General features: G+C 48.3%; 3 protein-coding genes across 3 annotated transcripts; all 3 read right to left on the bottom strand.

The window, feature by feature from the left end:
- Positions 1 to 328: 328 nt before the first annotated feature.
- Positions 329 to 2,479, bottom strand: LOC127303232 (uncharacterized). Its single transcript, XM_051333989.1, has 2 exons — positions 938 to 2,479; positions 329 to 415 (listed from the first exon to the last, which is right to left on the bottom strand). Exons 1-2 carry the CDS (start codon positions 2,477 to 2,479, stop codon positions 329 to 331), a joined length of 1,629 nt encoding a protein of 542 aa, XP_051189949.1.
- Positions 2,480 to 10,965: 8,486 nt separating this feature from the next.
- Positions 10,966 to 12,236, bottom strand: LOC127304565 (uncharacterized). Its single transcript, XM_051335211.2, has one exon. It carries the CDS (start codon positions 12,184 to 12,186, stop codon positions 10,966 to 10,968), a length of 1,221 nt encoding a protein of 406 aa, XP_051191171.1. The 5' UTR covers positions 12,187 to 12,236.
- A 2,594-nt stretch (positions 12,237 to 14,830) lies between these two features.
- Positions 14,831 to 16,918, bottom strand: LOC127303233 (uncharacterized). The gene is made up of 3 exons (XM_071820675.1): positions 16,660 to 16,918; positions 15,868 to 16,153; positions 14,831 to 15,786 (listed from the first exon to the last, which is right to left on the bottom strand). The coding sequence occupies exons 1-3, from the start codon at positions 16,916 to 16,918 to the stop codon at positions 15,225 to 15,227; spliced, it is 1,107 nt and encodes a 368-aa protein (XP_071676776.1). The 3' UTR covers positions 14,831 to 15,224.
- Positions 16,919 to 24,559: the final 7,641 nt, after the last annotated feature.

The following is a 24,559-nucleotide window of genomic DNA, read 5'->3' as shown; positions in this document are numbered from 1 at the left end:
AAACCGGTATAACCGGGGTTAGTTAAATTTTATTCCGAATTGTTTGTTTTCGTTCTCTCTTTCGTTTTTCATGTGTTTGGGTCCTTTCGGCTTTTCTTGCTTGCCATGAAGCTGGGTTGCGGACAGCAGCTAAGTCGAAGATCCACCTTTGGGTCAAACACACTACTAAACCGGAAAAGAAAATTTCAAACAAACCAACCGGCATACAGAAAAAATAAATACGTTACATGCAATTTCGGCAAAGGCAGTCCCCGAGATTCATTCAAGGTGTCGGCATTTCATTGATAGCAAATGTTCGAAAGGTACAAGAACTCCTTACATTACATCTTCAGGAATAGAAAGGGCGAAGAAGGGCTACATTCCACGGTCGCTTTGTTTCCTCACCTGATGTGTCCTTCTTTCCTTCCTTCTCATCCTGTGCATCGATAAGATAGTAGGCATCATTGTGCAGAGCCTTGCTCACAATGAAAGGTCCCTCGCATGGGGGTGCGAGCTTGTGCTGTCCTACAGTGCGCTGCACCAGACGTAGCACTAGGTCTCTTTCTTGGAACACCCTTGGATTTACCTTCCGGCTATGATAGCGTCTGAGGTTTTGTTGGTATATGGCTGATCTTGCCAGTGCCAATTCTCTTTGCTCTTCGAGCAAGTTGACATCATTTTCTCTGGCCTCTTTGACCTCTTCCTCTGTATATAGCTGAACTCGCGGTGAGTCATGGAGAATGTCGGTTGGTATGACCGCTTCTGCTCCATATACCATGAAGAATGGTGTATATCCGGTTGACCGGTTTGGTGTGGTCCTTAGACTCCACAACACAGATGGTAATTCATCAAGCCAACATCCTGGCGTTTTTTCCAATGGCTCAATAAGTCGGGGCTTTATGCCGGACAGCACAAGTGCATTTGTCCTTTCCTCTTGCCCATTGGCTTGTGGATGTACCACAGAGGCAATATCAAGCCGGATTTTGTTATCCTCACAGAACCATGAAAATTCTCCCTTGGCAAAATTTGTGCCGTTGTCAGTGATAATGCTGTGCGGGTAACCATACCGCAGGATGATGTCCTTCAGAAACTTCACGGCCGTGTGCCCATCGCACTTTCGGATTGGTTTGACCTCCACCCACTTGGTAAACTTGTCCACCATGACCAGAATGTGAGTCATGTTTCCTCTCGCCGGCCGGAATGGGCCAACCATATCCAGGCACCAGACCGCGAACGGCCAAGTTATCGGAATTGTTTTTAGACCGGAGGCTGGGGTGTGGTTTTGCTTGCTGTATCTCTGGCATCCGTTGCACTTCCGGACCATATCCTCTGCGTCTTCCAAAGCCGTGGGCCAGTAGAACCCGTGCCGGAATACTTTGGCAACCAAGGCTCGTGATGAAGCGTGGTGTCCACATTCACCTTGGTGAATCTCTCGGAGCATTTCTTTTCCTTCTTCCGGCTCCACACAGCGCTGCAGCACTCCTGTTATGCTTCTCTTGTACATCTCACCATTGATGATGGTGCAAGCTTTGGATGTTCTTTGGATCCTTCTCGACTCTGCTTCGTCAGCCGGCAAACCGCCATTGACCAGGAACTCCTTGATTGGTTTCACCCAAGTTGGTGCTTCTCGAACAACAAAGACCGGCATATCTATTACCATGTAGTCCACCGAAATAGTTTCTTCCGGCTTCGATTCTGAAGTCCCCGGGTTTGGCAAGGCAGTCCCCGGGTTCACCCTGTCAATGTCCATCGGAACAACATGTGATTCCGGAACAAAAATTGACTCGGACTCCGGACTGGGCTTAACTGACGGCTTCCTTAGATGGGATAGGGCTATTCCGGGAGGAATTTCTTGCCTGGATGAACCCAGCTTAGACAAAGTGTCAGCTACGTCGTTTTCTACCTGCGGCACATGGTGAAACTCGCACCCTTCAAAGAATCCGACAATTTGTTGCACGTAGAACCGGTATGATGCCATGTTTGCATCCTTCGCGTCCCAATCTCCGGAGCATTGCTGTAACACCAGATCCAAATCTCCGTAGCATATGATCCGGCGCACTCTGACCTCTTTTGCGACCTTAAGTCCGTGGACCAAAGCCTCATATTCAGCGACATTGTTCGATGCCCTGAAGTGTATCTGCAGCACATATCTTAGGTTGTCCCCCTTTGGTGAGGTGAGAACCACTCCGGCTCCAAGTCCTTCCTTGAGCTTTGATCCATCAAAGTGCATCCTCCAATACTCTATTTCCGGCAGAGGTGGCTTATACTGCATCTCAGCCCAATCCACCAAGAAGTCTGCCAGTGCCTGCGACTTAATCGCATCTCTTCTCTTGTATAGCGCCACATATGGTGATAACTGGATTTCCCATTTTGCGATCCTACCGCTTGCGTCCTTGTTGCTGATGATTTCCGAGATAGGAGCCTCGCATACTACCGTCATCGGGTGTTCCTCAAAGTAGTGCTTAAGTTTTTTGGCGACCATGAACATGCCATAAGTCATCTTCTGGTAGTGTGGGTAGTTTTGTTTCAAGAGAGAGCACCTTGCTCAGGTAGTATACCGGCCTCTGCACGGTTTTTCCTTCCTCTTCCCTTTCTACCACAACCACAGCACTCACAACCCGGTTTGTTGCTGCTATGTAAAGCATCATGGGTTCCTTTTCCAAAGGTGATGCCAGTATCGGTGCGGTGGCCAACATCTTTTTTAGTTCCTTGAATGCCGTGTCAGCTTGGGAAATCCAGACAAAAGTGTCCGATTTTTTCATTAATGCATATAAGGGCAAGGCTTTTTCTCCCAACCGGCTTACAAACCGGCGTAAGGATGCCAAGCATCCGGTAAATTTTTGCACATCGTTTAGACACTGTGGTAACTCCATCCTTTTGATGGCTCTGATTTTAACCGGATTAACTTCTATGCCGCGGCTTGACACCAGGAAACCGAGCAATTTGCCGGCTGGTACTCCGAAGGTGCATTTTGCCGGGTTAAGTTTCATCCGGAACCTCCTCAAGTTATCAAATGTTTCCCTCAGATCATCGATCAGAGTGTCTTTCACTTTCATTTTTATCACGACATCGTCGACATACACTTGCACATTTTTACCGATTTGGTTATGAAGGCATGTTCGCATACAACATTGGTATGTTGCACCGGCATTTCTCAAACCAAAAGGCATAGTGACATTGCAATAAGCCCCGTGCGGGGTAATGAAGGCAGTTTTTATTTGATCTTCCTTTTTCAGTGGAATCTGGTGGAAGCCAGAGTAAGCATCCAGAAACTACAACAGTTCACATCCAGCAGTGGAATGGATCACTTGATCAATCCAGGGTAATGTGAACGGGTCTTTGGGACATGCCTTGTTCAAGTGCGTGTAGTCAATGCACATGCGCCAAGCCTTCGGTGCCTTCGGGTCTTCTTCCTTCTTTTTCTCGACCAGCACGGGATTCGCCAGCCACTCGGTATGCAGGACCTCGACAATGATGCCGGATACCAGCAGCTTGGTAACTTCTTCACCGATGATCTTCCTCCTGTCTTCAGCAAAGCGGCGCAAGGGCTGCTTCACCGGTTTAGCGTCTTTCCGGACATTCAGAGAGTGCTCAGCCAACTCCCTCGGCACACCCACCAAGTCATCAGTAGACCAGGCGAAGATGTTCCGATTCTCACGGAGGAAGTTGACGAGCGCGCTTTCCTATGCCTCACTGAGGCCGGCACCGATACGAACGGTGCGCTCTAGGTGAGCCGGATCTAGCACGACGTCCTTCGTTTCCTTCGATGGCTTGAATGCCGTTCCTCCAATCGGGCTGCTCATTGCCGCTAAATTTAGTTGGGCTGACTGTGCCAGCGCGACAGCAGTTTGGATCCTTTTCTTTTCTTCTGCTATGACCAATGATTCGGCCAAGTTTGATCCGGCTGAAGTGGTTTCCAGCGAGACCTTGTAGTTGCCCACCATGGTTATTGGACCATTAGGTGCCGGTATCTTCATTTTCAGGTAAGCTGTATGAGTAGAGGCCATGAACTTTGCCAACGCCGGCCTTCCAAGCAAGGCATGGTAAGGGCTATCCAGATCAACCACTTCGAAGAGAATGTTCTCCACGCGACAATTATCTCGGCCGCCAAACAGCACATCAACTCGGACTTTGCCCATCGGGGAGCAGGACAATCCCGGAACTATGCCGTGGAATGTCGTATGACTTGGCTCCAGCATGTTTTGAGTTATGCCGAGCGTGTGCATAGTGTGCTGGTACATGATGTTGATGTTGCTGCCATTGTCCACCAACACTTTGCTGAACCAGACTCGCGATGACGGCCTGTGCATGATGGGATCCACCACCAAGGCGTATCCGCCCGGATTAGGCATCACCTTCGGGTGATCTTTGAAGGACCAAGTGATCTCTTGTTCCGACCACAACATGTATCTCGGTACCGCTGGTATAACGGCGTTCACCTCCATGGAACGGCGGTGCACACTTTGCCGGTCCATTGGCTCGGTCACGAAGACCACACATCACATATCTGGGTCATGATACACATTCCGGCCTTGTGGTGCCTGAGGCGGGGCACTGTTGTTATTCCCTTGTACCACCTGGTGAACTCCTTCCTGCTGCTGCGGCCGGTTTGGCTGTGCATGAACCGGTAGCGCATTTGCCCCGGTAAGTGGAGGTGGTGGTGGTGACGTTTGAAAGCCTTCTTTCGTCAACCTCTTGGTCCAGGAGCAATCTTTTGTTAAGTGGTTTTCCGGCTTTGTCGGGTTAGGAGTATGCCAGCGGCACGGCTGATCCATTGCGGATTTCATGGTATACTTGGGCTGATCATGCCAAGGTTTCTTCTCTCCCCATTTCTTCTTTTGTCCAGCCCACGGCTGTCCTCCAGTTTTCTACCTTTGGCTTCCGCCGGCTTCCAAATTATCTTGCACTGCAGCCACTTGCAGAATTCTGTATCTTCTATCCGGAAAATCTTCCCTGGTTTTGTTGTGGTGGTTGTTCCGATATTGATCTTGATGCGGCGGAAACCTCGGCAGGGGGTCACCTGCGATTGCCGGCTGCATTGGATCTCCCAACGCATAGCTATCGGCCACCCGGATCATGTCAGCCAAGGTAGTTGGCCTATTTCTCTGCAACCTCAGCCACAGCGGTGAGCCACTCCGGCATCCGTTACAGAACCAACTTATGGCCTGAGTTTCTATCACGCCCTCGCAGGAGTTTCTCGTTGAACTCCACCGGGTTAGATATTCCCGGTCGGTTTCGTTTTCGCACTACTGGCACATGGCGAGCTGCTGCGGACGGTTTGGCCTCCAGTATGTGCTGCTGAAGTTTCTCACGAATGCCTCTTCAAAGTCAAGCCACCCATTTATGCTTCCTTTTGGCAAGTTGTTCAGCCAAATACGTGTCGGTCCAACTAGCACCGACGGTATGAATCTTACTGCCCAGCGCCGGTTTCCTCCTCCAGCTATGATTCCTCCACCTCCAGCAACATACACCGCTGTGATGTCATCTGCGAGCCAATCTTCTGGCTTAGTGCTGCCGTCATATGTTTTTGTATCCCAGGGCAACTGGAAGTTACGCACCGGAGGTCCTTCCCTCATGATCCGGGGGCCGAAACATGGCGGACCCGGTGGACCCTCAGACTCAATCATCTCGGACAAGTATACTCTGTCCAATTTGTGCCACGCATCTTGTTCTGGAAGGCATCTTTCTCCGACACGTTCTCCCAGAGGATTCCTGTGATACCCGGCTCTTTCTAACCCGGAATCTGCCTCATCGTACCGGGTTGGCGCCGCGGCATTGCCTCTTGGATATCTCGGTGGCGGCATTTCAGCGCCGGCATATGCGGCTCTTGTCGGCCGATAGTTTTGCCCAGTTTCACCGTTTCCGGCATAGCCATTTTCGCCATAGCCGTGGCCTGCTCCCTGGCTCCTCCTGCCGGCATTGTATTGCCCGGTTTTTGTTTTCCGGCCAAAACCGGATCATACACCATCATCTGTTGAGCATTCACATCTTTTTCTCTTCTTCTGTCAGGATGGGGGGACGAGGCCTGCCCATGCGACTTACTTCCGGCATTTCTAGCCGAATGAACGATTTGGGATGGTCCGGCAGCTTTCTTGCTCCGAGCAACCTCTGCATTTTGCTCAGCAGCCATATCAAGCAACTCTTTTACTCTGGCCTGTTGTTTTACAAGAGCATCACCCGAGAGAGATCACATGCTTCTACTGCAGCTCTAGCAGCCTTGTTAGTTTTATCCGGACTACTATATTTTGGTTTCTCTGCCGGCCCTAGCGACACCGACATAGTTTTACCGGAAAGAACTTCCCGGTGCAAATCCTTGTCTAGGTTACGACCTCTAAGCCGGGTTGCAGCTACTCTAGCGGGGTTTGCGCTAACTGAAGCAAAGCCATGTGCTGCATTGTACTCACATAGGGTTAGGTTGAGCTCCTGCTGAGCTCGGGCGATGTCTGCGGCTCCGGTAAGAAGCGTCTGCCTCTGCGCCTCCAGCTCGGATTGAGTGGCCGCGGCATCGGCGTTGGGCGCGATGGGCGTGGCCAACACGCTCATGGCGGCTTGGAGCGGAGTTGCCAACGGCGGTACGTTGGAGGTGCCGGCAGCGTTCTCGTCCCGCTCGAGTGGGTGCTTCGCCTGGCGCCCGGACTTGGCGGGCCCGGCGTCTTCTGTTGCGCCGGCCATCATCACCTCGACGCTTCCAGCGGTGCGATCGGTGCGCGACCCGCGGGCAGCTGCTGACCTTGGTGGATCCGGCGCCACCAGTACCATCGATGGGTACCAGGGCTCCGGCACGGTGCCGACGTAGACACGGTGCGAGCCAAAATGGACGATGCGGCCGTTCTTGGGGAAGCGGCCGCCGTTGGCGAAGCAGTCGGCGTTGTCGTTGACGAAATTCAGCGAGCCGAGGCGCTGCACAAGGCCAGACACCACGCGCTCGCCGGAGGCGGTGAGGAAACCCATCCGGATTTGAACCCCATCAAGCGCAAGCGCTGGCCCCACGGTGGGCGCCAACTGTCGTCGTGGTGAACAAACAGATACCATGGGATGGCTTAAGTTGGGGCCTGATGTGCGCAAGGGGATCCGGAGGAGGGGAAGGTTGAGAGAGAAAGCAGAAAAGCTCAAGGGACAAGCCCAACACACTGTATGTATTAGGAGATGAACAGAGAGCTACAGAACTTGGCCTCTGGCCAGAGGTTGAAGACGTACGGCACAACTAGCCTAGCCCCCTGTAACTACTCAAAGGATCGATCGTCCCGCACAGGGGTGCCCCTCCTCTCCTTATATAGTGGAGAGGAGGCTTACAAGGGAAGGAACCGAAGGGGTATCTTTGATGATCTAAGCTACTTTATAAAGCTTATTTGGCTCCAGGGGTGACGCTTCCTCCTGCATTGACGGTCTGGTGACCTCGTCCGGTACCTTTTACGTCATCTTCTTCTTTGGCCTCAGGGCTTCGATTAAAGCTGAATTGCTTTAGCTCCTCATGTTCTTTGGTCCCTGAGGGAATCTTTGACCAGGGTGCCGACATGCTACTGTTGAGGCTATGCCGGATCCCGGGTAATATGACCGGCATAAACCGGACTCTTGTTCTTTTTTATCCTGAAACTTTAGTTAACCTAGGTGTTCCTCCGGCTTAGTTATCACCGGTTGCCCTTACTCCGGCATACCCCATCTGGTATACCGGATCATACCTTCCAATACTTTTAAACCAAGTTTTCATAATCCGGATTATCCTTTAATCCGGTTTATAAACACCTTATCATGGCATATTTGCCATAGTCTTGACCTACCCCCCCGACAGGTCCACCTGAAGTGCTCATGGATAAAGAGTCTGAATATTTAGAAAGTCATCTTTTCCTTCATTTCATTGTCTTTGCATTTCTTTTTTTTTAAGTAGTATTGAATTTGAGAGTTTTACTCTTAATAGTTACACATGATCTCAAAGTGGAAACAACAACCGGTTGTCCAAACAAGTAATTAGTCAAGGAGCTCAAGTCTAGAGGAAAATAACTTAGGATTTTGCCACAATATCTTGCCGAAGTTGATCACGTGTATATTAGATATTCCCAACAAGAGTGCACAATATATGAGGAAAATGCTTAACCCTTGATTATGAGAGTGCTTAACTATAGATGGCAGGAGTGTTGAACCGGATTTAGTAACATGTTGTCATTTCCAGTCAGGCAACTATGGGCTTCACTCCTTTGTTTGTACACTTTACAGACTGTTCATATATGCCAAGATAGTAAGGATGGAAGCTATAGCTTTAGGCACACGATAGAAGATCATGGCGGAGAGTCTGATAATTTGCTTTTTTGCATTTGTACATTTAGTATGCACAAAACTTATTACTTTTTTCACCATTATTATGATATTATGATTGGGGATAAAATACCATCTAATCTAGAGCAGAGTAATAGAGCTTGGAGAGAAAATATATGGATGCAATCCTATATAGCGAGTATATGACGATTGGAAACAAATAATTAGCCCCATCTGTATCAAGTCGTTAACCAATGGTGGTCAATCTGCATTTTGTAATATTACTTGATGGTCTCCTGTTTTTTTACCTCAAAAGAACTATGAGCCAGTTCCTGTTTATGTTGTTGATGGTGAAATGGTGTTCGACCCTTAATTTCTTTGGGTTATAGAGCCATTGCCAACACACGGGTCATTGATGTCATTGATCAAGGCAGAACTTAGAAGCTTACCGCGGCAACTGAGTGCTGGCTTCACTGGCGGTGACAAATGTTGAGCATCTAACAAAGGAAACAACAGTCCTCACAGTTATTCCGATGGCAGTCATGGCCATAGGGTAACATGTCATTCATTCATTGGATAGTTGACTCCAAAGCATGCATACAATGGATAGCTGTACTAAGGCTTTTTGTAGAGATATGGGTGATTGCTCCACTAGGTTTACTTATCTATGCAGCCTACTAGATTATGCGGCCGGTTTTAGACAGATTGGCTGCATCATAGATCATATAAGTCTTAAAAGTGTAGGACCGCACGAGCATGTGTTATTTTGTGTGGGATAAGCCGCATTAACTGCTTAATTATCTACCACTGAACTATAGGTTCTGACTCATAGTTGTGTGCACCAGATATAGATTGATGAAATTTCAGTACATAGTTAATGTCACACATGCATTGAACCGCCAATGTTCTCTCACTGGCGCGGCGTGCCGCCGCGCCCTGTCTTGCTAGTTTATTGAACTACAAAGCTTAACTGATGGCTCCAAACAGAATAGCCTAACTGATAGCAGGATACTTGCTCAAACAGCTGACCTAACTTATAGGAGCATGCTGAATATATGGAGTACTCAAGGTCAACACATGAAAAACCAAAGGGTTTCACAGTTGACGTCTCATCAAAAGCTGGCCAAACCGAAGTGTGGTTCAATAACAATCCCAGTCCACGCCAGCAGAGCCTGACACAAAATAAGCCCCCATATGCAGGTTAAAGCCTGCAATTAGATGCAATGAGAAATCATCGTCAGATGCTATACAAGCCATGTAATTCCTCGAAATAGGCTTTCGCCCCGCTTTATAAATAAAGCAATCACGTCCATAGAAGGTTCAGATACAACACAGCCAGAACATATCAAGCACCAACGGTCTGCTGGGCAACAGCACAACATGCCCAAAGGTTCAGATACAAGCCATGTAATTCCAGTGAACTACTAGCAGTTAGTTTGCTGAAAATTTGAGTGTGCGTTTAGTTCCACTGGTTAAGTACAGGAAAACGCAAAATTGCACAAACATTTCTTAAATAGTTGCCTAGCCAAGTAACCTTGTAATTTCATTTTAAGAGAAGGCATTCTACTGGGCCTATGTGTCAGAAGGACATCTGAATGCACAATTTACTGTCAAAACTGGCAATATGTCAACTGCCAATTCAAATAAAATTGAGTGTAATTTCATTTCAAGAGAAGGCATTCTACTGGGCCTAAGAGTCAGAAGGACATCTGAATGCACAATTAACCGTCAAAACTGGCAATATGTCAACTGCCAATTCAAATAAAATTGAAGATCATTTGCACACGATGCTCACAAGTGCATCATGAGATAAAAACACATATACTTACACAAATTTACCTAATATTACAAGAGGAAGCATCAATAGTGTGATCAGAAGTCCTAATTGAGCAAGAGCATCGTTCAAATTGATGCACAAATCATTACCATTTCTCATGTTATCCCACCAGGCTTAATAGCAAGGCAACTTCATAAAATCACAGCACCAAAACTCAAATTTAACATGCTAAATCTTACTCCTCAACTGAACTGTGGGTCTAACCAGCCAAGAGCATAACATTTACCACTATAAATGATGCAGACTGCAGCGCCAGCTATGCTCAACAACAAGTGGTTAAAAGTGCATGTTCTGATAAAAGGTGGGGTTTCCTGCTACAAGTATCATAAAACTCCATTTAATCTTAGCACGGAGAAACTTTACGAATAATTGGCAGGAGCATTGGCTTGAAATTAAGAAGAATATAAGTTTTTCTATAGAGAGGACAGTAAAACAAAGATGCTAAATCATCATGGAATAATCATGATTGACGTAAGAAAGGAATGCTTTGAAAATAACGGTAATAATGTACAACGTATCCATAACTTACAGGAAAGTAGACAGTAACAGGTCCAAATCAAGTTCAGTAAAGCATTTTAATGGGTAATATGCTGCTGGTTTGTTTTATTTCTATGATACTTGAGACTTATCGATTAAGCAAGATAAGAAACAAATACTTCTTTTTAGTTTCTGAGATTCGCAGCTTTCAAATTAAACTGATACATTAGCAATTAGAATATCACCCATACACCAACAAGTCCAAGAGTCTATAAGGATAATAAAAGGCATGACATATATTGGTTGCATCAGCGTTTGCTGAAGTAAGTAAAATCACAAAGCAAAATAGGTTGAAACAAATAACTGTGTGATATTGCAATGTGAAGTAAAAATAAGAAAAGACTGAGAGCAAGCTTACCGCATTAAATAGTTGGTGCAGACAAGGAAGGTGGGAAACCAGCATACAAGGTGTTGTCCTCATAAATCGTGTCCGTGGCACCACAGAACGGCTCAAGCTGGAGAGTCTGCAGATTGAATGAAAAAATGTCGATTTCATCACCTTCCGGCGAAGGGGTGGAAGGCAGATCTTTTGGGACCCCTTCTAGGAGGAGGTATCCCCCAGCTACACCAATAATTCTATAATGCCGACAAGTTGAAGGCAAAGAAATCATCGCCTTCGATCGCCACCGGGTTGTCCTGTCCCGGCGTTTTCGCAATATGGCATACCCAAGATGGAAGATTTTTCCACCTTGCTCCTCATCAAAATCATCATAGATAGTGAACATCCCAAGCCTTCCTTTGCTTGCCTCCACAAAGGTCATCTCATACTCTTCGGGCCAGGGCTCGGGTGGCAGGTCGACAGCAGAGAACTCCATCTTGTCCGTGTTAAGCTTCAGCAACTTGTTCTCCGGCATAACTGCCCAGCAAAAGAATCTACGCCAATAGTAGCGTCTGGATGCCCAATGCAACTTAAAACCTGGATCATACTCAATATAACGCCATTGTCCAGCACCCCGAGAGAAGGCGAACAGAACCAGCTTGGATTTGCGCTTCACCAAGCACATCACCCTGAAGGACACACCGTCGTCGTCCCCGGCGACAGGAGGTGCAAGGAAGTACGCACCGTCATTATCAGTGATGTGCAGTTCATGGACTAGGTCATCAGGGATGGCAGGTAGCACAAGGTAGCGGCGGGAGAGTGGGTCGCACAAGGCGAAGTGCCTTAGCATGCCGTTGCTGCCCCAAGGGTAGGTCTTCCCCTCGGGGACGCCGACGAGGAGGACGCGGCCGTCGCGTATGTCCGTTATGCCCCAACGCTCGCGGGACGGGAGGAAGGAGCACCAGAAGTCGGCGCCGTCGGCGACGGCCCGGGCGGCAGCGGCGGACGGGTGAGGCGGCTGGGCCGGCAGGAATGGGTGGTTGAAGATGCCTAGGAGAGGCGGTGGGTGGAGCGCGCGGAAGCGGCGCAGGAAGGCGTGGCCGGCGATGACGCGGCGGAAGGAGACGCACGCCGTGGAGGCGCGGGCGAGGTCGGCGGCCGTAGTGAGGCGGAGGAAGATGTCCTCGAGGAGCTCATCCAGGATCGGTTGCTCCGACGGCGGGGATTGGAGTTGCCGCGGCGGCGACTGCTCCGGCGGTGCCATCGGGGCAGAGGAATGGAAATGTAAAAAAGGGGGATTAGGGTTTGAGGGGCGTGCTGTGTGCGAAGGCGGTCATGGCGGCTGCGGTTCAGCGATTTGGTTGTGGTCCCCGTCGGGACTGAAGCAGCGAATGTTCCATATCCAGATACAACAGTTTATTCTGTCAAAAAAAAAAGATACAACAGTTCCATATCCAGAAAAATGTTCAAAAAAATATTTTATAATAGAGGGAGTCGTGATTTTTCTAAATAATTAAATTAAATGCAAAATCTGAGTCTACATATAGGTGAATAAAATAAATAAGTTTTTTTTTAAAAAAAGTGGAAGATCACAACCTCCGCTCTAGCAGCAAAACTCAGATAGCTCCATGATGCTGGTGAATGATGGCCCCGGCCCTTTATGAGGGTGCTCCCAGATTTTTTGGCAAAAAGATCACCTCTATGAGTAAATTGTTAAAAATGATCACCTTTGAGTGAAATTGAAAAAAAAGACCAGCTACACCATGGCGGCAAGCTCCCCAAGCAACACGTGCCACCTACACCGATGTTCCCTTTGCCATTACACTTTTCGGTTTTGGGCTGATACATGGCACACTTTTACAAATTCAAGTTTGTGGTTACTAGAGCCCCTTAATATTTCTTGTACGCTATTATCAATAATTATCACTAAAGCAGGCAAATTTTATAAAAAAAAACTAAAATTAGTATGTCCATATTCCCCTCTCCAATGTATCGGTGTACATATTTCATCTCATTTCAACGCCAGGGAAGAATTAAAGTTACACAAATGACATGGTTTTGTGTTGGTATTCTGAACACCGGGGCCTCAAACTTTGAACACTTACACCAGAGCCACATCCACATAAACAAATTATGCAAACTGCAACCGTAAGCGTGCAGGATCTATCACATATGTAACGTCTTCTTTCAAAGTTATGAGTATAGATTGAGCTAAACAAGGAGGACATATTCTTATAGAAGAAGCTAAATGAGCTGTAATTTCGCGTCCGAGGAGATTCTAACCCGGGTTGTGGGATAACCACCAACTCAAGCTAACCATCTGACCATCCGGTCATTCTCTAAACACTACAAAGTAACGCGTGGGAGAAAGAAGAGAGTAGCAAACCAATGACAACAGGTATGTGATTATCACCAAATCAGCGTAAACTCAAAGTAGCAGAATAATCAGCGGTGGCCTCCGATGGCGCAGTGGTGATACGAATCACCCGTATCCGCTTATGTTTCCCTTCTGCTACATGCCTTCTTCCTCTCCGTCTACGTCCGCCGCGGCAGCTATTGGAGGGTTTTCACTTGCACCCATAGTCTAAGAAACGTTGAGCCCAGCCACTTCGTCCTATAAAAGGGAATCACTTTTTTTAGAATATGCATGAAACGGAAAAACTTTACTCGGCAATGAAGAAGACATAATTCTACATGTAAAAAAAGAAGACGGATTAGCCGGTTTGTGAAACAGGGAAGAGAAAAACCCTAGCGCCGCCTCCTTCATAGGTCGGTTCACCCTCCTCTGGTCTACCTTGTCGTCGTCGAGAGGGGTGGGAAACCTGATCTATATGTGATTTTTTAAAATAAAAGTAGTGTTTTCTGGGGATCTAGTAGCTGCCATTTTTTGGCTTCTCCATCAACAGAGATCGCACCGTCTACAATAAGTGATATTGGGTTCTTCGTTCGACGTCGAGATCTCCTTCATGATGTCAATGGTGGTGTCATAAGATTATATTTTCTTTAGTTATATGGGCATTTAGATCTTGCTTCGCCGGATCTATTATGGATCTTTCTCATGGTTGCCGCGTGGAGGATTATCCTCGTAATATTTTTCCCAGCTGCTACGTCCTCGACAATGGTGATTCGTACTCTCAGCTCTCAGCTATATCGACCAAGATGTTTGGTTGTTTTTTCCTGATATACGGGTGTTGGTATTCTTGCAGATGTTGATTGACTATCCTAGTGGTTGTGCGTGTGCATTCAGACTTAGCATTGCGACTCAAATTATAATTATGAGAGAATCTTCGTTACTTTTTTCAGGTCTATAGTTTGGTATCTCTCTTTGGCTGCCTTCAGAAAATTACAAGATTATGTCACGAAAGACGAAAGAGTTTGTAAACCTCGAAGACTTGCTCATTTTTATTGCACTTTATTTTGCAATCGCTGGAGAAATATCATGTATCACTACCATGTAATATTTGTTACTATAAATATATGGTATTGGTTGTAAAAAAAGTCAGATTCTACAAGTGCCTAAAATTTGCACCAATGTTAAAAAAGAGAGTTAGATATCAGATTATGGAAAAGAAGAATTCTATGTGGAAAGTTCATGCAATTGAGATGCTCTGTTCTAGTTGCCTGCATAGCAACTGAATGACTCCATAAAGTGTTAGTTGGTCATACGATATCAACACGGGCTGTTGCAAACAAATGGGTTGGAAAACATGACACAGTCGGTATATATAAATAAGAGACATGGCATGTCGACTTGTCTGCCAATTTAGCGCAGCAGCAACAAGAATAGCTAAGGGAAAACAGCTATCTAGTTAGTTAGACAATGTGCTAATACAAGAAGGGAAGAAATTTATCAGAAGAAAAATATATTACGATGTTGGAGGGAACTGATATTGAGTTATCTTACTGGCATGTGCACTACGGGAAAACACGACTTTGCCGTGTTGGCAAAATACACAGCAAAGGCCCTTCGGAACACGGCAAAGCCTTTGCTGTGTGGCGGAACACAGCAAAGTTCACACGGCGAAAAACAGCTCGGCAAAGAACCTTTGCCGTGTGCCTTTCCGCGTGGAACACAGCAAAGCCTTTGCCGTGTGCCTCACTTTGAAGAACACGGCAAAAATTAACTTCACGGTTTCTCCACCTAACTGACGGTGCTACGTCAGGCCACCTTTGCCGTGTGCCTTGGAGGACTCACACGGCACTACCCTGGACCCTTTGCCGAGTGTTTTACAACCAACACGGCAAAGGCTAGTTTCAAAATTAAAAAAAAAAAGCTGTCTTGTCGCGTCGCCAGAGACGAGCTCAAGCCCCACCTTTGTCATTGACGATGCCGGGTAGTCGGGTACCCCCGCCGGTGACCCACGTCGTCGTTCTGGGACGCATCTCTACCGGCGAGTGTGAGCACCTGGCAACGGCAACGGTCGGCGGAGGGGCGATGGAGGAGTAGGCGCGACTGTGGCCGACGGGCCGCTGAATCCTGTACCAGGGCGTGCCGGGCAGGAAGCCAATCGCCGCCAGGAGCAGGCAGAGGGCGGAGACCCCGAAGCCGAGCGCCCATGACACGTTCTGCTGCAGCCAGGACACGAGCGTCCCGGTGACGAAGATGCCGAGGTTGATGGCGCCGAAGAACCAGGTGAAGAAGGACTGCTTCCTCGGCGCCTGCTCCGGGCCGCCGTCCACGTCGTACTGCTCCGCCGCGAAAGGGAGCAGCGCCGACTTGACACCCCCGTGCCGATGGAGGTCAGGTACAGCGCCGCGAAGAAGAGGAGAACTGCTTCCCGGTGGCCTGTGGGCACGAGATCCCCTCGCACGACGCCGGCCGCAGCGGCGAGATCCCCGCGGACAGGGCGAGCAGCACCAGGCCCTGCATCCAAAATAATTTCAGCTAATTGCTTCACAGAATCGCAGGGGATAGATAGTGAATTAAGAAGGGGAGGATACTGACGGCGAGGTAGAAGAGGAGGGAGGCGACGATGGTGTTGTACTTCCCCCAGCAGCTGTCGGCGAGGAAGGCGCCGATGACGGGGACGATGAAGGTGGTGCCGTTCCAGGTGTCGACGTGGGCGGCGTTGAAGGCGGTGGTGCCGTGGAGCACGGCGTAGGTGTCGACGTGGGTGGCGTTGAAGACTGTGAGCACGAAGCAGAGGGAGGCGGCGGCCGGCGGCGAATCGGAGGGACGGGGCTGGGAGCGATGCGGAGGGCCGGGGCTGGGAGAGATGAGGCTTGTGCGGCTGGGAGAGAGAGAGGGGAGAGGATAAGGGTTGGGGTGGGCCTTTTTCTTTTTCTTTTGCTATGTCATCAGATCTCGTATTGAACTATTGATACATGTTTGCCGTGTTCTATCCTGGAAACACTCGGAAAAGACACGTTTGCCGTGTGTTTTGGAAGGGGACACACGGGAAAAGCCTTTTTTTATTTTTTTTTACTATTTCAGTTTCCTATATTTCTTTATTATTAAAGCTTGTACTATTATATAAATGTTGGTACTTCTATTGTTTTCACTTTTATTTTTCTTTAATTTAAAGGCTTCTTCGTTAGGGTTTCTGTGCGCTCTACCTATCTTGATTTCTCTGAACGATGGCGGTCTACCCTGCGAAACTCTCCAAACGACGGTTCGCCAATGGGATACTATATTCGTTTGTGTTTGTTTATCTCACGGAAACATGGAAATCAAAGGTTGATCCTAAGATAGCCTCATCCGTTTGTGTGCCTTTTCTCTTTTACACCACCGAATCACCCGATAGCCTCATCCGTTTTGATGATATGTTCGAATTTATTTGACCAATGATGAAGGAGAGATACCTCCTCCACATTCGAAGAAACCGAGGGTCATTTCTGAAAAGATGATGACCACGGGAGCCGAGGAGCCGGTGAAGGAGGCGTCGGTTCCGCCAGAAGACAAGGGCGTCTGAGCCCAGCTCGTGCCTGTTGTCGCAGCCGATGTAGTAGTAGGACATCAGATCCGACGACCCCGAGTCGTCAGACCCGACAAACATCGTGGAAGGAGACGCGGTTCCGCGCGATGATGATGCTGATGAATAAGCTGATATGATCACGAGATCCATCCCGCCAAGTAGGCCTGAAAAGGCTGAGCACGGCGAGAAGGGCTGCTGAGTGAACACGAAGGATCCGAAGCAGATCGAATCCTCTAGGGCCGACAAAGACGATGCCGACGCAGATGTAGCCGACGCGAGATTTACCCATGTTCGGGGCTCTCGTAGAGGTAATATCCTTACGTCCTGTCGGTCTGATCTTGATTATGGGTGAAATTGATTACAATGGAGCAGCTAAAGGACTGCATGATGGTGTTCACGCCGAGAGGCAAGGTTGCTAGGGTTTGGTGCGTGCGTGAGTAGTAGAGAGAGAGAGAGAGAGAGAGAGAGAGAGAGAGATCTTCCAGGCTCTCTCCTAGCCTTTATATAGGACGCCAGGTTCCGAGAGTCCTGCACTTCAAGAAATCGTCACCTTCCACCTTTCCACCGCACAACCGACGTTTTGGACCTTCTTGGGCTGCGGCGTCCACATGGGCCCCTTGTTGGGCAAGAGGAGGTAGGGCAATATCGAGTACCCGAAGGGTAATACCCACATCAACGACCCTGCGAGGTTGGTGGTGGCGGTGAGAGGGGCTATTGGAGGTGGGAACTGGTGGAGGAAGAACTGAGTGGTGAACCTTGTGTTCGATACATGGCAATATATAGTGGTGCGAGGACGAAACGATGGCAGGAGAAAACAGCAGGGTTGCGAAGAGAAAATGGAGGAAAAAATAGGCGGGGATACCGTTTGTCGTGTGCCGGCGAAAAACACATGGCAAAGAGAAACACTTCATCTGGCCTTGCTTCCCGTCGCAAGGCACACGCACGTGCCCGATATGGGCTCGTTCCGACAAACTATGTGTGTCTGGAGGGCAATACCTAGCTCTTTTGCCCTAAAAGCCATATAACTCCAGACGTGATAGCTCATTTCGTGAAGGGGTTTTCAGAAGAACATCCATATCCCACATCCGTCTTTTTTCTCGCTACTAGGTCACATAAAACGACGTCCCACAACATCTCGCATATTTTTGACTTTGTTTCAATACATTTCTGCCCGAAATGGGACCCACGTGAAATGACGGGCCGCCATAACCGCTGGCCGGGGTTCACTGGGTTGGGAACGCGTGAAACCGAGGTTACCTTTACACATAAAATAACGTGTCCCGGTTCTAAAAATGATTTTTCCAAAAATTTTGGGGCGACAGAAAGTGGACGCTTAGTTCAAATCCGGGTAGTTTTTCCAGCGAAATCGACTGGACACCGCACGGAGCCGTAGGTCTACCAGGAAAGCTAACCTGTGCGGCACGCATGTGATCCGTGGTGTATATGTGTTCCTCTATCAACGTGCAGAGGTCCCGCTGAATTGTTGAATGTGCCTTTTGTAGCTGCTTCACAAAAATAGCCCGCTTCGGCACTCAGGAAATGGGAAACGGGTTTTTCGTGGCACCTAAAGGGAAACACTTCATACGGCGTTGCTTCCCATCCCAAGTTACACGCACGTTCCCGATATGGGCTCGTTCCGACAAACTATGCGTGTCCGGAGGGCAATACCTAGCTCTTTTGCCCTAAAAGCCATATAACTCCGGACGTGATAGCTCATTTCGTGAAGGATTTTTCAGAAGAACAACCGTATCCCACATTCGTCTTTTGTTCCCTCTACTAGGTCACATAAAACAACGCCCGAGACATGGGTATATATAGGTAGGACGAGTGATGGTGGTGTTTGGAGGAGAATTGAAGGTGCCAGTGCTAGAGAGGGAGAAGTGCTGGTGGATGTGGAGGAGAAATGCCCGAGAGATGGGTATATATAGGGAGGGCGAGTGCTGAAACGGCGCGAAAGAAATGGGGAAAAGAAACGGCGGCCGAGAAAAAATATGGCGGAAAAGAAACGACGGAAAAGAAGAGAGAAATGGTGGGGAAGAAGAGAGAAATGGACCTTTGCCGTGTGCTTTTTAGAATAGCACACGGCAAAGCCATCTTTGCCGTGTTCTTTTTAAAATGGCACACGGCAAATACATCTTTGCCGTGTTCCTTGCTCTTTTGCACACGGCGAAGGTTTCACGCCAAAATGTTGCCGACATGCGGCCTTTGCCGTGTTTCCGTTAGGGGCACACGGCAAAGCCATGCCGTTATGACGGCGCCGTCTTGAGTGCTCGCCCGAGACACGTGTCGCCGCCTTTGCCGTGGTTTGGACCTTTGCCGTGTGTCTTGTACGAGTTTCGCTGTGTTCAACTCTTTGCCGTGTTCTTTTTTGAACCTTTGCCGTGCTGCTTTTTTTGCCGTGTTCTTTTCCCAGATTTTGCCGTGTTTTTTATCTTTGCCGTGTTCCTTTTTCGTGGAACACGGCAAAGCTCGTAATTGCCGTGTTCCGAGGTCTATGGCACACGGCAAAGGTTGGGCAACACGGCAATTGCCGTTTTTCCCGTAGTGGTGTGCGCCTCCGGTGGTAGCTCCCTGATCTCCGGTGCGGAGCTCAGCGCCCTCCAGGATGGTTGGCATAGGGTAGCTGCCCGCTCTGGTCTACCATCCGTTTGCCGGCGGCACCAGCAGGCGGTTCTCGTGGAGGATGAGATCCCCTCCCCAATACAGATGTTGTGCAAGTGGTTGATGCCACCGCCATGCCGCCTAGCTTCCTCGTTGTTACGCGCCACCGGGAGGCTGTGAGAATTACCAAATAAGTGGTCAGAGGTGACGAGCTTCGGTGAGTATGCTTTGTTCTTCGGGCCAGGAAAGTCTAAGGCGGTGCACGTGCCGATGGGCATGTAGCGTTGCGGTTTCGAGAGAAACCACATCTACTATTCTAAAGCTGCTCTTTTTAAAGAAATCCATGATGTCTGAAATATATATACTTTTTCTAATAGTACATAGCCCTGCGCTCTGGCCGGTACTCACCAGCCTATTTTGGTCTGCATTAATCTGCATCCGACTGATTCAGACAAAGGTGAGCTTTACTCGAGAGAAAAAGCCAATGACCCCCAACCGTTGGCGGCTTGGGGGCGAACACGTCGCTAGTCGCAGGAATCCTCCTCCCACACCCCCTTCCCGCCAGCGCCTGAGATCCATCCAGGAAAATCTCGGCCTGCGACGACGGAGACACAGACCTCTCCATGCACGTGCGGCGGTGGTGTGAGGTTCCGGCAACGAGGCAGCGGCGAGGTGCTGCAGGCTTCCTGAGGCAAGGCGTTTTGGCGCTGATGATCCTTGCTCGGCCGCCTCGGAGTAGAAGCGCTCTTGCAAGCGCGATGGTGAGCCCCGGGCCGGCTCGGGCCCAGATGGGCTTGGGCTGTCCAGGGTTTCTGGTCGTGGCAGCAGTCATGCGCGGTGCTAGCGCCGGTAGCGCTTGACCGCGGCGTCTGGCTGGCAGCGAGGTGGTGCTGGCCGCGGGGTGGTCTAGGCTTCGGTGGCCGTGGTGGTGCCATCAGAGCTGAGACGGATAGAGAGAATTCTCTCAGCAGTATCAGCATTGAAAACACCTCGCACCACATCTACCTTCCATGACTTGTGAACATCATCAAGGAAGTAGTTTACTTTGACTTCGTCGGGGAGTTCAACAGTAGTAACAACTGACCCAAAAGGTGTGTTCGGAATCCAGTTGTCTTTCAGAAATCAGAACAGAGATCTTTGACCCCAGGGGCGGAGCCAGGGGGGGGCGAGCAGGGGTCAGACCCCCCCCATCGATCGGCCCCCCCTAACAATCTGCCTATTGTACTGGTACTAATCTACGTTGATTATGATAAATCAGTTGTACAGTTTAGCGTCTACCGTGCCCTCCGGCGGCCCAGGCCCAAGAAGAGATCGATTAGTTCGCCTCCACAAACGCTCTGATGTACGTTTAACGATTTCCCTAATTCCGTTCTGCCGCCTCCCGCCTGACTAAAAGCCGCCGCCTATCATCTACAGCCGCCGCCGTCCCGCCCCATATTACCGATAGCCTCCGGCCGGCCATATGATCCACAGCCACAGCCGCCCTACGCCGCTATATGTCAACCATCCGTAACAGTGCAGAAGTAACCTGCCGGCCAGAGCCAGACCGCCTGATGTAGCCGGAGTTGCATCTCGCAAGGTATGTCATATGTTATACAACTAAATCAGTACAAACTGCCGGCTGTTCATATATTTTACTTCGTGATTTTTGATCCTGGGGTGAGTGATCAATCCTATGCTAGATGTTTGGAAAGCCCACTTTCAGTCGAAGCAAAAATGGTTTTGCCTAGATGTGTGTCAGGGGTTACATATTACTTAATTACTATAGTTTAGTATAAGATAAGGTAAAATTTTGATCTAAAAAATACAGTACATACTTAAGAATAAAGAGGAAGACACAAGCAACGAATACATTTTCCAAGTCAATTGTTTCAATGCTCTTTGCTTGCGCAACAAAAAATAAATCGCTGGCTTCACCGTTAACTTGCCCCCCCTATACCTAAATCCTGGCTCCGCCCCTGTTTGACCCATCCCTAACTCGCCAAAACAGTCCACGCTGGAGCAATTTCTTTCCCTTGAGAATGCTGCGCCAAGTATATGATGCAGAACGAGGTTTTGATGCATTCAAGAAATCCTCATTCGGAAAATAACGCCCTTTCAAAACACGAGCACACGAAGAGTTTGGCTCGGTTAGAAGGCGCCAACATTGCTTCCCAAGCATTGCAAGGTTGAAAGTAGGCATGCCTCTGAAGCCCATGCCACCATAGTGTGCACATCCACCTTCAGGATCTCCAATGCATTTTCTTTTTGCCATCCTCAACTCCCCACCAGAAGTTGGATATTGGCCTTCTCATTTTATCACAAACTGCAATAGGGACCTCAAAGCAGCTCATAACAAAAGTTGATATGGCCTGTGCAACAGTTTTCAATAAAGCTTCCTTACCAGCACGCGAAACTGGACGGTCTGACCATCCATTTAAGTGTTTCCAAAGACGCCCGGTGAGGAAATTAAAGCAGCTCGTTGGTGAATTACCAATCCATGTAGGCATGCCCAAATAGGTGGATTGCAAAGTCTCATCATCGACATGTAGGAGAGCTTTCACCTCATTCTTAACTTGAACATTGCAGTGCCTCCCAAAGAAAATAGAGGATTTACTCATATTGACCTTCTGTCCGGAGCCTTGACAGTAGGTTGTTAGAGCATCCTTCAAATGTTCCACATTCCTCTTATTAGCTCTCGTAAAGAACACACTGTCATCAGAAAACAAAAGGTGGCTGATGGGTGGACCAGAACGTCCATTTTTCAGTCCAAGAAGATCTCCGGTTCTCTCCTTTTGTTGCAACAAGCACGATAAACCTTCCGCGCAAATAAGAAACAGATACGGACTAATTGGGTCCCCTTGACGAATACCTCTTGATGGAATAACGAGGTCTGTTAATTCTCCATTTACATGGACATAATTACGTACTGTTGTGACGCATCTCATCACCATATTGATCCACGACTGATCAAAACCAAGTTTCTGAAGAACATCGGCAAGATAACACCATTCAACTCTGTCATATGCCTTCATCATATCAATCTTTAGTACGAAGAAAGGTTGTTTAGATCTTTGTTTCCTAATCGTGTACAAGCACTCATAGGCAATAAGAACATTGTCGGTGATTAACCTTCCAGGCACAAATACACTTTGTTGCTCTGACACAATCTCCGGGAGATAAACCTTCAGTCTATTAGAAACAACCTTTGATGCAATTTTGTAAAAAACGTTGCATATGCTTATAGGCCGGAAATTAGTCAATGATGTCGGCTTCCATACCTTGGGAATAAGGACCAGAACTGAATCACAGAAACCCTCAGGTATCACATCACCAGAAAGGAAGCCCCGAACAGCTGCACATATGTCATTCTTCAGCAGGTTCCAGTGCTTCTGATAGAAAAGGGCGGGGAAGCCACCACGGTTTACTTGGACGAATAAGAAAAAAATGAGTACAAGCAAGAATATGGATTAAGGCAAGACCTTTTTTTAATCGTGTACGGTTCTTCATATTTTGACGTAATCCAGTCCGTTGGTCAGAAATCGTGCCCTCTTGATTCACTTTTTTATGACAATTGATTGTTACGAATTGGATAATGGCAGGCCATGTAAATGCATATTCTTAGGACATCTCCAACGGGGCGACGCAAGTGTGACATGGAGCGATCGTTTGCGACCGCGCCGTCGAAAAATGTGCACATAGTAACCGGGCTGCCCGTTGAGACGCAAACACGGCTCAAATATGCATCTCGGATGCGTTTCTGCGGACGCTGCGTGGTCGCGCCGCGTGACCGCTCGCGTCTGGGAGGCTAGTGCGCCTCCACCGTTGTCTCCACCTCCGACAATCCACCACCCCCGACCGACAGCTCCGATGAGGAGAAACGAACATAGCATGGACAACTTTATCGACGCGGCCATGGGCGCTTCGACGCTGAGCAGGAACGCCACAGGAGGCGGCGGTCGTAGAGGACGAGTCCGACAACGACGACTTCGAGTGGGACTGGAACATGACCTGGAGGAGAAGGCGGCGCAGCAGAGGGCTTTAGTCGAGTCCTTCGAAATGCTCAAGAAGGCCGAGGATGCCACCAACAAGGCGCTGCGGCAGCGGATGCTGGAGGACGCGGCGACCCACCGAGCTCTGGCGGCCGCATGGCGGATGGAGCGGCTGGCGGCGGAGAAGCTGAGGAGGAGGGAGGGAGGCAGCGATGGGGCCGGGCCATCAACCGCCCCGAGTGGCAACAAGTAGTATATGACCTTGTTCTTCCTTCTTGTTTTTCGTATGTACATTTCAAGCGTTTGAGTTATGAAAAAATGTTGGAAAAATAATATGGGTCGTCCCGCTGGGAGCACACCCAGACGCAAACGGATACGCGTTAAAGACAATCATTTTTGTGTCCACTAAAAGAACATGCGTGGCCGTTTTGAACATCCGAAATGTGTCACCCGGTGGAGATACCCTCAGTCTGAGAGCGTAGGAAAAAACACATGCTTAAGCATAGGTTTAAAAGAATGGGACTGTGGATGTGAAAAGTTTCACAATTTTCATTATATAATTAACTGCTTGACAAAAAATAAAATAAAGGCCCTCTAATTGAAAACAAAGAAATATCCTGGAAATTTAATTCAGCTCTCGGGTGCATATGCTTCCTCTACCAAAAAGTTATATTTTTTAATATCGAAATTTTTTGACAAAAATTCTACTTGTACATCTCCATAATATACGTGTGTTTGTCAAGTATCGCGAGGAAACAATATTTTGTGTGGTCTATTGAAAAACAGAAAATATATCACCCGAAAAGCCTTATTTATACCATTAAATTTTGTCTATTTTACACAGGCCTCACGAAAAATCGATTTTTTTTGTGATACGACTTTGTGAGCGCGTAGCACGTGAAGATGTACGTGCTAATTTTTCATCTTATTTTTTTAAATTTTCAAAATATGTATAACATGTATTTGAAAATAGAGGGAGCATGTGCTCCCATGTGCCAAAACACCTCTCTCGAAATGTCCAATTATCCTTTCCTTTTGAGGACCGAAAAAAGCTAATGTCGTGTACTACCTCTGTTTTTATAAATAGTGCACATGTATTTTAAGACGAACTTTGACAGAAAAAAAAATTAAGCAACGAAGTTTTGGTTAT

The sequence above is a fragment of the Lolium perenne genome, chromosome 5, assembly GCF_019359855.2.
Source record: "Lolium perenne isolate Kyuss_39 chromosome 5, Kyuss_2.0, whole genome shotgun sequence".
NCBI classification, from domain to species: Eukaryota; Viridiplantae; Streptophyta; class Magnoliopsida; order Poales; family Poaceae; genus Lolium; species Lolium perenne.
The sequence above is the reverse complement of the archived record's forward strand: the minus strand, read 5'-3'. Positions and strand labels throughout refer to the sequence as shown.

What these genes read in the sequence shown, in the direction of transcription:
- LOC127303233 (XM_071820675.1), bottom strand. Translation starts at nt 16,918, where the DNA reads ATGTTTGTCGGGTCTGACGACTCGGGGTCGTCGGATCTGATGTCCTAC. An exon ending in AAAACGGATGAGGCTATCGG is followed by an intron (nt 16,154 to 16,659) that starts GTGATTCGGTGG and finishes TCTCTCTCCCAG; the next exon opens with CCGCACAAGCCTCATCTCTC. An exon ending in CCCTCCTCTTCTACCTCGCC is followed by an intron (nt 15,787 to 15,867) that starts GTCAGTATCCTC and finishes TTTTGGATGCAG; the next exon opens with GGCCTGGTGCTGCTCGCCCT.
- LOC127303232 (XM_051333989.1), bottom strand. Translation starts at nt 2,479, where the DNA reads ATGACTTATGGCATGTTCATGGTCGCCAAAAAACTTAAGCACTACTTT. An exon ending in GGCTTGATATTGCCTCTGTG is followed by an intron (nt 416 to 937) that starts GTACATCCACAA and finishes ATCGATGCACAG; the next exon opens with GATGAGAAGGAAGGAAAGAA.
- LOC127304565 (XM_051335211.2), bottom strand. Translation starts at nt 12,186, where the DNA reads ATGGCACCGCCGGAGCAGTCGCCGCCGCGGCAACTCCAATCCCCGCCG.